At 36.6% G+C, this 13,412-nt stretch overlaps 1 protein-coding gene across 1 annotated transcript in view; it reads left to right on the top strand.

The window, feature by feature from the left end:
• CFAP47 (cilia and flagella associated protein 47) overlaps positions 1–13,412 on the top strand; it is a 525,406-nt gene that overhangs the window by 334,015 nt on the left and 177,979 nt on the right. Inside the window, exon 49 of the mRNA XM_082717915.1 lies at positions 4,048–4,159. Within this exon, the coding sequence (XP_082574041.1) occupies positions 4,048–4,159 (112 nt within the window). The remainder of the gene's footprint in view (positions 1–4,047; positions 4,160–13,412) is intronic.

Raw genomic sequence — 13,412 nt, 5'->3', positions numbered from 1 at the left:
ATCTGGAAATCTCTACCCCACTCCCTATCTTCTGTTTCTCTGTGTTTGTCTTACTTCTCTTAATTCTTTAGGGCATATCCTAGATGCCACTTTTCCCAGAATGATAATAAAAAAATTTTTTTAAAGATTTTATTTATTTATTTGACAGAGAGAGATTACAAGTAGGCAGAGAGGCAGGCAGAGAGAGAGGAGGAAGCAGGCTCCCTGCTGAGCAGAGAGCCCTATGCGGGGCTTGATCCCAGGACCCTGGGATCATGACCTGAGGTGAAGGCAGAGGCTTTAACCCACTGAGCCACCCAGGTGCCCCGATAATAAAAATTTTTTTGAATAGATTTTAAAATTCATGGATTATAAAATTAGAGATTAGGTATCTTTCATGTGCTTCCACCATCAGACATACTATATCATATTACTATTATCTTTTTATTATTTTCTACCAGATTATAAACTGAGAAGAGGGGCATGCCTCTCTTATCCATGTTTTTTTTTTTTTAAGATTTCATTCATTTATTTATTTACTTGACAGACAGAGATCACAAGTAGGCAGAGAGGCAGGCAGAGAGAAGCAGACTCCCAGCTGAGCAGAGAGCCCAATGCAGGGCTTGATCCCAGGACCCGGGGCCATGACCTGAGCCGAGGGCAGAGGCTTTAGGCCACCGAGCCACCCAGGCGCCCCTCTTATCCACATTTTTATACCCAGCATGGATTATAGTGTCAAGTACCTAATAGTTTTTCAAGGGAGAGTTTCCATATTTTTATACTTAAAGGGCTTGAACAATTATAAAAGAACTGAAGAGTATTTAAGATTTAAGGAACATTTGTTTCTAGAAATATTATCCATAGGTACAATATCTCCTTTCTTAATTTGAAATTTACCATTGTTTTTAATCAACACAGAATAATGAGCAATATGAATTTGCCCTTTCATTTCATTTAATTTAATACAAAATTTAATACATAATGCAAGATGCTTGTTTGCATTTCAATAGAAATTCTATTGAGGAACAACTGAGGTAGCACCAAGGAGAAGGTCTGGGCTGAGAATCTTTGCTTTATACTTTCAGCTTTCAGCATACTCTTGATTTAGTAGCACTGAAATGCTTCTGATTCTCCATCTTCATTCCTCCATCTGTGAAATGAAATTTACCTCAGTGTACTCAAGACTGATTCACATTCTTTCCCCCTGCTCTTTCACTCTCAGTATCTTCATCTTTGTGGGATTATTTCCCTTAATGTATATTCTCAAATTTTCCATTACCAGAGAAAACTTGTCTGTATACTACTTCTTCTTCAACTATTATCATCTTTATTGTCCACAATTGCTAAACTTTTTGAAAAAACGATGGTTGCATGATCACTTCTTAATTTACGGTGGGCGATTTAAAGCTTTTCTACTGTGCTGTGAAATTGCTGCAATTACCTTTGATTTTGGGTCAAGAAAAATCACTTATTTTGCCAATGTATCTGCCTCAAAACTCCTGCAGTGTTTGACAGTGTCGATCTGCCTTCTTAAAACTCCTCACCTTTTATTTTATATCATTGTGTATTTCTCATTTCCTTGCCATTTCTTGATTATTACTTATCTGGTTCTTTTATCCCTCTAACCTCCTGATGTCTTTTCAAGTTTCCATTTTCCAAAGTATTCCTATGTCTTTACAACATCTCACCTGGACATTTCTTCACTTCAAGCTGTCATCAAGTTACAAGTGCCACACCTGCACTGTTACTCCAGCGGTATGTGTTAAGTCAGTTCCTCATTCTTGACTGCTTGCTGTTCACCTGCATTTTGACAATCTGCTAACAATTCAAACTCAATATATTCTTCTCATATCTTTTCTTTGTTCCATTTTTCATTGCTGTACTTGTCCTTTTTTTTAAAGAAAGAGAGAAAGGGTGTGAGCCGGGGGTGGGGTGGGGGAAGAAAGAGAATCTTAAGTAGACTCCCCACCCAGTGTGGAGCCTAAATGGGGCTCCATCTCAATGCCAAGGTCATGATCTGAGCCAAAACCAAGAACCCAATGCTCACATTGAACCACCCAGGCACTATAGCTACTAGACATTTTTATACCTTTTTAAAAAGGCCTTTAAGTTATAGTTCATCTAACTGCTGTAAGAATAGTTTTCTATAGAAAACTCACTTATTTGGGGTTGGGACTTCCTCAGTATGAAAGAGAAAATAAAAAATAAAAAATAAAAAAATAAAAAATCAGAGAACATAATTGAGATACAGGTAAAATGCTGTGGTATTTTACCCAAGTGGTTAAGTAGTAGAAAATAGTTAAGCAGTAAGGAAAACAGCAGATATGGAACTTCTAAAATGGTAGAGCAAGGAGTTGTGTACATCTGTTCCTCCTCAAAAACAATAAAACACTGGCAAAAATTGTCAAAAATGAAAATTTTCTGACCTTGAAATTAAACAAAAACTTAAAACAATCTGAAGAATATTTACTCAAGAAAAACTTAGGGGGCCAAAAAAAACCTTGGGGGGCAGAAATTAAAGTCCTTTGCTAAGCAGGCATCTGATTAGAAGACCAGGCATCTGGACAGAGCCACCAGGCTCCCTGAAACATACAGAATTTAAATAGACAGCTCCTGGGTGCCCAGGTGGCTCAGTCAGTTAAGCATCTGTCTTAGGCTCAGGTCATGATCCCAGAGTCCTGGGATCAAGTCCAGCATCAGGCTCCCTGCTCCACAGGGAGTCTGCTTCTCCCTCTGCCCCTTCTCCCACTTGTCCTCTCAATTTCTCTCTCTCTCAAATAAATAAATATAATCTTTAAAAATAGATGAATAAGGGGAGCCTGGGTGGCTCAGTGGGTTAAAGCCTCTGCCTTTGGCTCAGGTCATGATCCCAGGGTTCTGGGATCGAGCCCCGCATTGGGCTCTCAGCTCAGCAGGGAGCCTGCTTCCCCTCTCTCTCTCTGCCTGCCTCTCTGCCTACTTGTGATCTCTGTCTGTCAAATAAATAAATAAAATCTTTAAAAAATAGATAAATAAATAGACAGTTCCCCAGGGTGGATATGCACATGAGCAATAAGCACATGAAAAGATAGTCAACCTATTAGCCATTAGAAAAATGCAAATGCAAATCCCAGTGAGATACTACTTCAAACTTACTAAGAAGGCTCTAATCAAAATGACAGTAAAAACTATGAGAGAAGATGTGGAGAAATAGGAGCCATTATGCCCTTTTGGTAGAAAAGAAAATGGTACAGTCACTTTGACAGACAGTTTGGGAAGCAGTAACTCTGAAGGTTAAATATTGAGTTATCATTTGCTTCAGCAATCCCACTCCTAGATATATCTATGTCCATGACAAATGAGCATCTATGTCCACTTCAAAGCTCGTAGATGTTTTCATGGAAGCATTGGTCATAGTAGACAAAAGTGGAAGCAAACGGAATTTCCACATTTGTGGATACATGAAATACGGCATATCATACAATTTAGTATCATTTGTCAATGAAATGATATAGTGATATATACCACAATACAGATGAACCTTGAAAACATTTTGCTAAGTGAAAAAAGCTAGTCACAAATGACCACATGTTACATGATTTCTATGAATTGTTCAGACACAAAGTAGATTAGTGTTTGCCTAGGCAGTGGGGGTTAGTGAGATATAGCATTCAGTGATCTGAAAGTTGGATTTAACCAGTGTTATGGTCAAATGCTACTTAAATATTCTTTATTTGTTGTATTAATATTGATATAAAATTCATTGAAATGGTTCATCTTTTACACATCAAGTTATTATGCATGGCCTATAAAAGATACTCAAGTTATCTAAGCATCAGTATTCTTGCTACAAGGAGCAACAGAAAATAAGCATCTTTCTTTTTGTAAGAGTCATTTTCTTTGTTCTATTTTTTCAGAGATCTCCTCAGATTTTTCTTTTACTGTAATGTTTTCTGGTTTGCTTTTCATTTAAAGATGAACAGTTTTAATGGAAGTATTTAAGTTTTCAGTTTTTTCTATGCTTTAGCTTGTTACATGAATTTCATATAAATATTGACATTGTGTAATTATTTGAAATCTCTTTTCTAGGTAACTTCAGATCTTCCAATAGTGTGGGGAAATCCAAAAATCACCATAGACCCTGATAATGCGGTTCCATATATTCTACATGTGTCCCCTAGGAAACGTGGTATATTCAAAGGTAACAAAACCATTAGTAAAGTATTATTAACCACCACACTAGGACAGATACAGGATGAGAAGAAATTTTAAAAATATCGTTTACATTTCCCTTTTCTAATAAATGACACAGAGGGAAATTTGGTTTTCTACTTCAGTCATTAGCTTTGTGAATAATTGGAGCTTTGGAACATACCTTTTCTATCTTGAGCTATACTCTTTTGGCCATTTATTTGAATGTATGTATTGGACAAATTTCTAGAAGTAGAAATATTTAGTTAAGGGCATTTACATTTAAAATTGTGATAAATACTTCTAAATACTTAAACCAGTTTGTGTGCCGGGCAGCGTCTTATGAGAATGTTTGTTTATGGGAATAGGTATTATAAAACAAGCATATGCACTGAATTAATACATGAAAAAATAGGCTAAAGTCTTTGGTGTGTGAATTTTCCTTCCTTCGTCTCTAATGAAGCATTCATTTATACAAATTGCCCTGATGGTTCCTGAACAGAATTGCTTGCCTGAGAACAGTGCTGAGGGTTATTCTATAAACTTTTGAAGGGAGGGTGCTTAAGAAGTTCGAAGAGTCATAGGGAAGAACTGAGGAACTGATTCGTTGAAGAAGTAAGCTGTCCTCTTTGAGAGAGAATTACATGCCCCACGATGGTTGGATCCTGCTGAGAAAATCATCATATATAGGTAAAGGGATATAATTTAGAAGTATAGTAAGTACACACCTAGTAGCAATCTTGTGCTCCGTGGAAGAATTAGTGTCTCAACCCTGTTTGCCTCAACAAAAAATGTTTTAGGAAAGGGTCTATAGTTAGCATAGAAGGGTCTATACCTAGTATGCCAGTGCTATTAATAAGTAGAAGGGAAACTTCAGAATGGCAAACAGAGTGATCCATTCAATACTACTAGAACAAAATGTGCTGCAAAGCAAGACCCAACTTGCCCAACCCCACTATCTGCTTCTAGTGAACTTGACCTCACATATTACTAGGGTCATAGTTATCAGCATCTTCCAAAATTCTCCCACCACTTTTCAGACATTTATTTGGCTTTGCAAAGCCAATTAATAATTCTCCATGTGATGGGTAGATTTTAAGCTATAGTGAACCTATTCCTAGCATTTCAATAAAGTAGCATATTTTATTATTTTATGTAATTCAGAAGAATTGATTTTTAGAAATCTAAAGTTCACTTCTCATTTTAATAGTCAAATGACAGCCCTACTAGTGGATTTCCCTTAGTTTTGGAATGTTAGCTAGTCTTTTGTAAAGGGCAGTGAATCATTCAGATTTGCCATTATTTTTGATAAACATATTAAATCTCAGTTTCCTCTTCTATAAAAGGGAGCGAGTTCTGCTATGTATGAGAAAGAACATATGAGGAACCTCAAACTGCACAACACTGTTGTATCAGAAATGTGTATGACTCCCTTAAACAAACAAAACTCCTTATCTATGAATCAGACTCTTAAAGTTATGGAAATGGAGCTAAGAATAATTAAGAAATCATATTTAATATATCTTTCCTTTCTATAGTCATTTTTTGTTAGTTTTGGCAGCTTTCAGAGACCATAAAATTTTAATACATAGTTTCAGTGAACAAGATATGAATTCATTTAACATGCTGGTTTGAAGGACTTTTGAAGGAATTTGAGGAAGTTAAAAGTGACTCGAGGTACATCATTAAGTGGGGATGAATTAGTAACTCTTGCTGGCTACACAAGAGGTTTTGTAGGCTTCATAATTTTGAAAAATATTTGCAAGGCACTATCATGTCTGCTCTTTCCAGGGCAGTCCCTTAGAGGTGAATGACTGTTGATAGGATTTGGAGAAGGTGACAAGGCGAAGTCCATCTTTTTTTTTTTTTTTAAAGATTTTTTTATTTATTTGACAGACAGAGATCACAAGTAGGCAGAGAGGCAGGCAGATAGAGAGTGAGAGAAGGAAGCAGACTCCCTGCTGAGCAGAGAGCCCGATGCGGGACCCGATCCCAGGACCCTGAGATCATGACCTGAGCCGAAGGCAGCGGCTTAAACCACTGAGCCACCCAGGCGCCCCAAGGCGAAGTCCATCTTAATGATATTATTGTAAGAAAACTTATACAATACTTGAAGCAGTATAAATGTAATTGCTTCTGAATAGTTGTTAATCTAATGTGATTAAAAAAACACACTCTAACATTTCCATATGTATATGAGAATATTTCTATTTGTGCCAGTTAAAGAAGTATATCCATGTGCATGTGTGTATCAGTGGTCTTTTTAAAAAACATTGTGCTTCTTTTCAGTTCTGTTCTTAATTACATAACTATTATTTACAAAAGGCCTATAACTTGGGAAGCCTTTATAAGTATAATAGTTGTAAACAAAGCTGACATCCAGCTAATTATGCCCTATTTGTTAAAATATTGCAACAGATGCTTTTCCATATATGTTGGCAAATACCCAACTGTTTGAGCACCACTGTAGTAAAACCTTGCCACTATAGCACCATAACTCCTCCCTCAGGCCCCCCAGGACTTCCCAACAAGGCAGCAGCAAATAAACAGTTAAAATATAACTCACCAGGGTGCCCCAGGATTTTTATCCCGTGTTCTTTCTCAATGGCCAAATTAGAATATAGATTTGTTAATTATTTCAAATATTAGCCATGGATGCAAAGATGGGTATCATGCCTCCTGCCTACTAGGAATTCATATCTGGTGGTAGAAATACATATCCATAAGTCATCTTAGTAAAACGTACACTTTGATATACCAAAATGGCAATATATGGCACTGGGGAGCATGAGAGCAGGAGATATTAATCCTAATATTGGGGGTATGAGAGGTCTTTTTAGGGGATAATCAGTTTGATTTGGACCACAAAGGATAAGCTGTGATTTATTTGCCAATATGGTGGGGTCCTTACAGCAGAGGAAGCAATCTTAGTGAAAGCACGAACAAGATGCTTCATGTCAGTAATGAGTTGAGGAGTATGTCTGCTGTGTGTTTGTGGTAGGAAATGCAGTTAGAAATACAGGCCAAATTTGATGGGCAGAGTTTTGTTTTACTTCTTATTGCAGTGGGAGTCACTGAGGATTTCTAAGGAGTGTGAGTCAACAGAGTTTTAGAAAGAAAATTCTAGAGGTAAAATATAAAACAGATAGGAAGGGCAAGAGAGGGCAATTAGATCTGAAAGACCCTTTAGGAGCCTTTAGTAATATTCTAGTTGATCAGTTCTCAATATTTGTACTTCTTCTCTTAAAAGAAGACCCTGAGAAAAGAGTTTAATTGCAGAGTTTAGGTGAGAGTTGATCACAATAAGAACTCTGAAAGAATGGGAAGGTAAGATGCTAAAAGGAGAAAGTCAATAAAAAGTAAGCTAGGTATCAGACTACTGCTGAGACCTGAGGAAGCTCACCGGGAACCTTTAGACAGAATTGTCATGCCAGAGGACAAGCAAACTGTGGTAATGATCGACTAACTCCAATACATCACTGGCTAAAGTTTGCTCTTAGGGCAGATTCTCACGAATCATGATTCTCATGAATCATTCCCCACTGGAAAACTCCTAGGAAACCAATGCTGTATATGGAAGCTGTCTGGAGAGATGATTTTTGTGGGACACCAAGAGCATATACCACAATAGGTATTATGTCATACTGTTTGGTAGGTAGAAATTTTGAAAAATGGACAGATTTGGAATTTTTGCAGTGCCTTCAGTGAGCTACAATCATGTTTAAAGTGGGTGTTATAGAGACTTGAATTTGAATGCCTCTATGGCCTTGGAACGAATAGTGAAGATTGACCATTTTAAATGAAAATTAAGGGTAAGGGCACCTGGGTGGTTCAGGTGGTTGAACATCCAACTCTTTATTTCAGCTCAGGTTATGATCTCAGAATCATGAGATTGAGCCCTGTGTCAGGCTCTGTGCTCAGTGAGGATTCTGCTTGAGATTCTCTTTCTCTTCTCCCTCTGCTTTTCACCCCCTCTGCCCCCCACCGCTTGCTCTCTCTCAATCTCTCTCTCTAATAAATAAATCTTAAAAAAGAAAAGAAAAGAAAAACAAAGTTAAGGGCAGACTGAACTAGACCAGTGATAGTGGATTAAAGAATAGAGGAACAGTTTTAAAATAAATAAAAATGGGAAATGATGCTATAACAGCTTGGGTTTTCAGGGATTCAAATTCTGAGATGGGGGATTGGCAGGACATTTATTAGGAGGTGTATTATGATCAACATTTGTGAAAAGAAAGATAAGAAGGTATATTGACCAGGAGGAGAAGGAAGTTGGGCTTCTAGAGAGGTCCAGTCAAGGGTTTTAGTCAATTTATTGGGGCCTCTTAAGCTAGGATGTTCTTTTGGAGTTGTCCCAAGTTAGGAGAGGGGGACTGGGCCTTTATGCTACTGTATTGATCAGTCACTGAAAGCAGACTGCATGTGAAAGTAGGTTTGACCTTGGATAAGGCTTTTTTCAAGCTAAGACAATGCCCAAAGAGGGCTGACCTAATTTTTATCTTCCAGTATCATTCCCTGTAGCTACAAAAATAAGTCCTTCATTCCCGATTAAGAATGTGATTGATGTTGTATAGTGTCCACCACAGTTACATCTGATGGAAATAGGATATGGAGAGATAAAGGAGAAAGGGGAGTCAAATGTAATTCTGATAGTAAACAACACTAAGGAAGGTTATATAATTAACTGGGAGATATGTCAGCTATACTTCCTTTAATTTTTTTTTTTTACTTAGCATAATACCCTCTGGTACCATCTATGTCAATGTAAATGGTACATATTCATCCTTTCTGATGGCCGAGTAATATTCCATTATACATATGAACCACATCTTCTTTATCCATTCATCTGTTGAAGGATATTTTGGCTCCTTCTACAGTTTGGCTATTGTGGACATTGCTGCTATGAACACTGGGGTGCAGGTGCCCCTTCTTTTCACTGCATCTGTATCTTTGGGGTTAAATAACCCATAGTGCAATTGCTGGGTCCTAGGTTTCTCTATTTTTAAGGTCCTGAGGAATATCCATACCATTTTCCAGAGTGGTTGTACCAGATTTCATTCCCACCAATAATGTAAGATGGTTCTCCTTTCTCCACATTGTCTCCAACATTTGTTGTTCCCTGTCTTGTCAATTTTAGCCATTCTAACTAGTTTGAGGTATCTCATTGTGGTTTTGATTTGTGTTTCCTTGATGGCAAGTGATGTGGAGCATTTTTAATGTGTCTGTTGGCCGTTTGTATGCCTTCATTGGAGAAGTGTCTCTGCATGTCCTCTGCCCATTTCCTGACTGGATAATTTGTTCTTTGGGTGTTGCATTTGAGAAGTTCTTTATAGATCTTGGATACCAGCCCTTTATCTGATAAGACATTTGGAAATATCTTCTCCCATTCCAGAGTGAAATAAGTCATTCTGAGAAACACAATTATCTTATGGTTTCACTCATATGTGAAACATAAGGAATAGTGCAGAGGCTAATAGGGGAAGGGAGGGAAAGTTGATAAGAAACCATAGAGGAAGACAAACCTCTTGATTCCTTGAAACAAACTGAGGGTTGGGAAAGGGAGGTGGGTTGGGGAATGGGTAACTGGGTGATGGGAATTAAGGAGGGCACGTGATATGATGAGCACTGGATGTTATATTCAACTAATGAATTATTGAATATTTTAGCAAAAACTAATAATGTACTGTATCTTGGCTAATTGAATTTAAATTAAAAATTTTTTGTTAAAAATTAAAAACATTCACCATGATCAAGTGGGACTTACTCCTGGGATGCAAGTATGGTTCCGTATTCACAAATCAATCACTGTGGGAAAAGAAAAGATAAAAACCATATGATCATCTCAATAGATGCAGAAAAAGCATTGACCATGTACAACATTCATTTATGATTTAAAAAAAAACCCTCCATCTCCCTGCTCAGCAGGAAGCATGCTTCTCCCTCTCCCATTTCTCCTGCTTGTGTTGCCTGTCTCACTGTGTCTCTCTGTCAAATAAATAAATAAAATCTTAAAGAGAAAAAAAAAAAACTCTCCACGAAGTAGGTTTCGAGTGAGCATACCTCAACATAATAAAGGCCTTATATGAAAAACCCACAGCTAACAGCTAACATCATGCTTAATTAAGAAAAACTGAGAGATTTTTTCACTAAGGTCAGGAACAAGACAAGGATGTCTACAATGTAGTACTGGAAGTCCTAGCCACAGCAATCAGACAACAAAAAGAAGTAAAAGGCATCCAATCAAAGTACAACTTTCACTACTCAGACGACATGATACTCAGTGTAGAGAACCTGAAACACTCCACCAAAAAACTACTAGAACTGATAAATGAATTCATTAAAGTTACAAGATACATAGAGAAATCTGTTGCATTTCTATATAATAATAATGAAGCAGCAGAAAGAGAAATTAAGAAAGCAACCCCATTAACAATTGTGCTGAGAATAGTAAAGTACCTAGGAATAAACGTAATCAAAGAGTCTTAAAAACTGTACTCTGAAAACTATAAAACACAATGAAAGAAATTGAAGATGACACAAAGAAGTGAAAAGACATTCCGTGCTCATGGATTAGAAGCACAAGTATCGTTAAATGTCTGTATTACCCAAAGCAATCTACACATTTAATGCAGTTCCTACCGAGATACCAAGAGCATTTTTTCCTCTTTGTTCATTTTTTTGTTTTTTAAATTCCACATATGAGTGAAATCATATGGTATTTGTCTTTCTCTGATTTTTTTCACTTAGCATTATAATCTCTAGCCCCATCCACATCATGGCAAAAGGTAAGCTTTCATTCTTTTTTATGCCTGAATAATATTCTGTTAGATATATCTCTCAACACTCAAGGGGTAATATGTATGGATACACACACACACACACACACACACACACACACATATATATCTAAGAAACAAATGAAGTTCAAAATTTGATATATGCCTATATATATCTAAGGACATTCAAAGGGTAATAACATATATTCAAGTCAACCATTAAGTAAAGATTCAAAACCAGGCTGAAATAATTTAATATGCTGATATTATAGAGAAGACAATCCCTAAATATACTTTTAAAGATTTTATTTATTTATGTATTACTTATTTATTTGAGAGAGAGAGAGAAGGAGAGAGAGAGCACGAGTGGAGGGATGGACAGAGGGAGAGGGATGGAAAGAACCCAGGCAGACTCCCAGCTGAGCGCGGGCCAGAGCCAATTGCCGGGTGTTGATCTCACGACCCTGAGATCATGATCTGAACCGAAATCAAGAGTTGGATGCTGAACTGACTGAGCTACCTAGATTTTATCTGTCTACTAGAAAAATGGCAGCTTTTGTCTAACTGTTAATTAGTACAGTTGATTTTATTAAGCTAAGTATAAGATTTGATAATTATCTCTTATGAACTCTTACTTTTGAGTGACAAACATACTTTCATCTCCAAAGAAAAGGTCTTTAGAAATTCTTATAATCATTAATGACATTTATTTGTGACCAAAGAAAGGGGTGGGGTGAACTTGAGTAGTTGAATATCTTACATTTTTCCAAAGAGTTGACACATGTACAGAAGAGATAGGCAGTGACAAGGATCACTTAATAAATTATAAGACATTTATATGTATGAGCAAAAATCCAGCTGAAAGAATATAATGTCTTGATCATAGCATGTTGGCCTAAAATGATTTCCAGACATTGAACAACAAGTATTTTTTTACACTTAAAACTAATGCAATGTTATATGTCTATTATATCTCAGGTAAAAAATTAAGAATTAACAAAATTAAGGAATATTTTCATATAACATTTACTTACACTATTAAGGCTTTAGATGGTACAGAACGTTACATGGACATAGTAAAGTGCTCTCACCAGGGTTCTTTAGTTATTTATTCCACATTACAAAACCAAATATTGAGGATCCATGTTTAAGATGGTTTCTTGTCATTTTAGTAAATTTAGTCTCTACCTTGAATATTCATGATAGAGTAGTCTAAAATGACCCTTGATAATATGGTAGCTCCAGAACATAGGTAGCAATGATCAATTGTGATGGTGCCAACAATTACCTTGTAGTTTTTCAATAGCAGCTGAAAGTGGTCTTTTACTTGCTGAAAAATGATTGTATTCATTCAGTTCAACACAACTGTAAATTACAGCTAAGATTCATTTCTACAAATTTGCAGTTCAGAAGTTCTTACACTAGAATGAAATCTGTTATGACACTGTCACAAGAAAGCCTTGTCCAAACAATTGCAAGAAAGCTTTTAGTCAGCATTGCTGAAGACTTTAATTTTTTTTCCTCATAAACTTTTGTTCAGTGTCAAAACAAAATGTTTACTGCGTGCACAATAAAGTTCTTATGTTGGGCCTATGTTTAAACAAGATAAAAATTGTTTTTATATTTAGCATTCTGCTATTCTCTGAAATTATACACTATCCAGCAAGATGTATACTACCAGTTGCCATCTTTAAAATACAAATGAAGTTCAAAATTTGATTTCTGATATTGTATGTGATGAGAAGCACTGCCTGTCACATGTATTTTCAGAGTGTGAAGCTGAGCAAAACTAGGCTATTTAAATTTACATTTTTCATTTAAAGCTTGGGCATTATATTCATGCTAGCCACCACATTGCAGTGGTAAAATTGCATATCTTTAACTTTACTCTTTCTTATTTTATTGTTATTGTGTTGTAAAGGAATACATTTAGAAGTCAAACATGACTTCGATCTCCAGTTATTCATTCTCTGGTTGTATGACCCTGACCTCACTGAATGTCAGGTTTCTTATATGTAAAATATTGATAGTGTTTAATCTTTCACGGAGGTCATGGCCATTAAATGGGAATATATGGAACATGCTCATTTAATAGGTGCTCAAATAATGTGTAGCACACTTACTTAATATACTAACTCACATTTTTTTAAATTCCTTGATACAATATGGAATTACAGGGGGCTTTGCAGCTTCTTTAACCCTCTCTCTGTCCTAATTTGTCTCAATAAAAGTGACAGAAACTTGGCTGAAACCGAATTTGGATCTTACTGTCATGTTCCCTTCACCATTGTGGCCCGGAGCATAGTTGTGGAGGCATGAAAACCAGTTGGATTCCACGGTCTTCAAAACAAGTGTTGGTTGCTCTAAAGCATTTTTCTTGCTTCTTTAGGTGAGAGAAATGTTTTGCAAAAGCAGGGCCTTGGGCCATTGTGGAGGGAATGAACTGAGTTTGCTTGGATCCTCTCATGCTCCTTTGGGCTCCTCTCT

The sequence above is a fragment of the Mustela nivalis genome (assembly GCF_964662115.1).
Source record: "Mustela nivalis genome assembly, chromosome: X".
Classification (NCBI taxonomy): domain Eukaryota; kingdom Metazoa; phylum Chordata; class Mammalia; order Carnivora; family Mustelidae; genus Mustela; species Mustela nivalis.
This window is presented reverse-complemented; position numbering and strand designations above follow the sequence as displayed.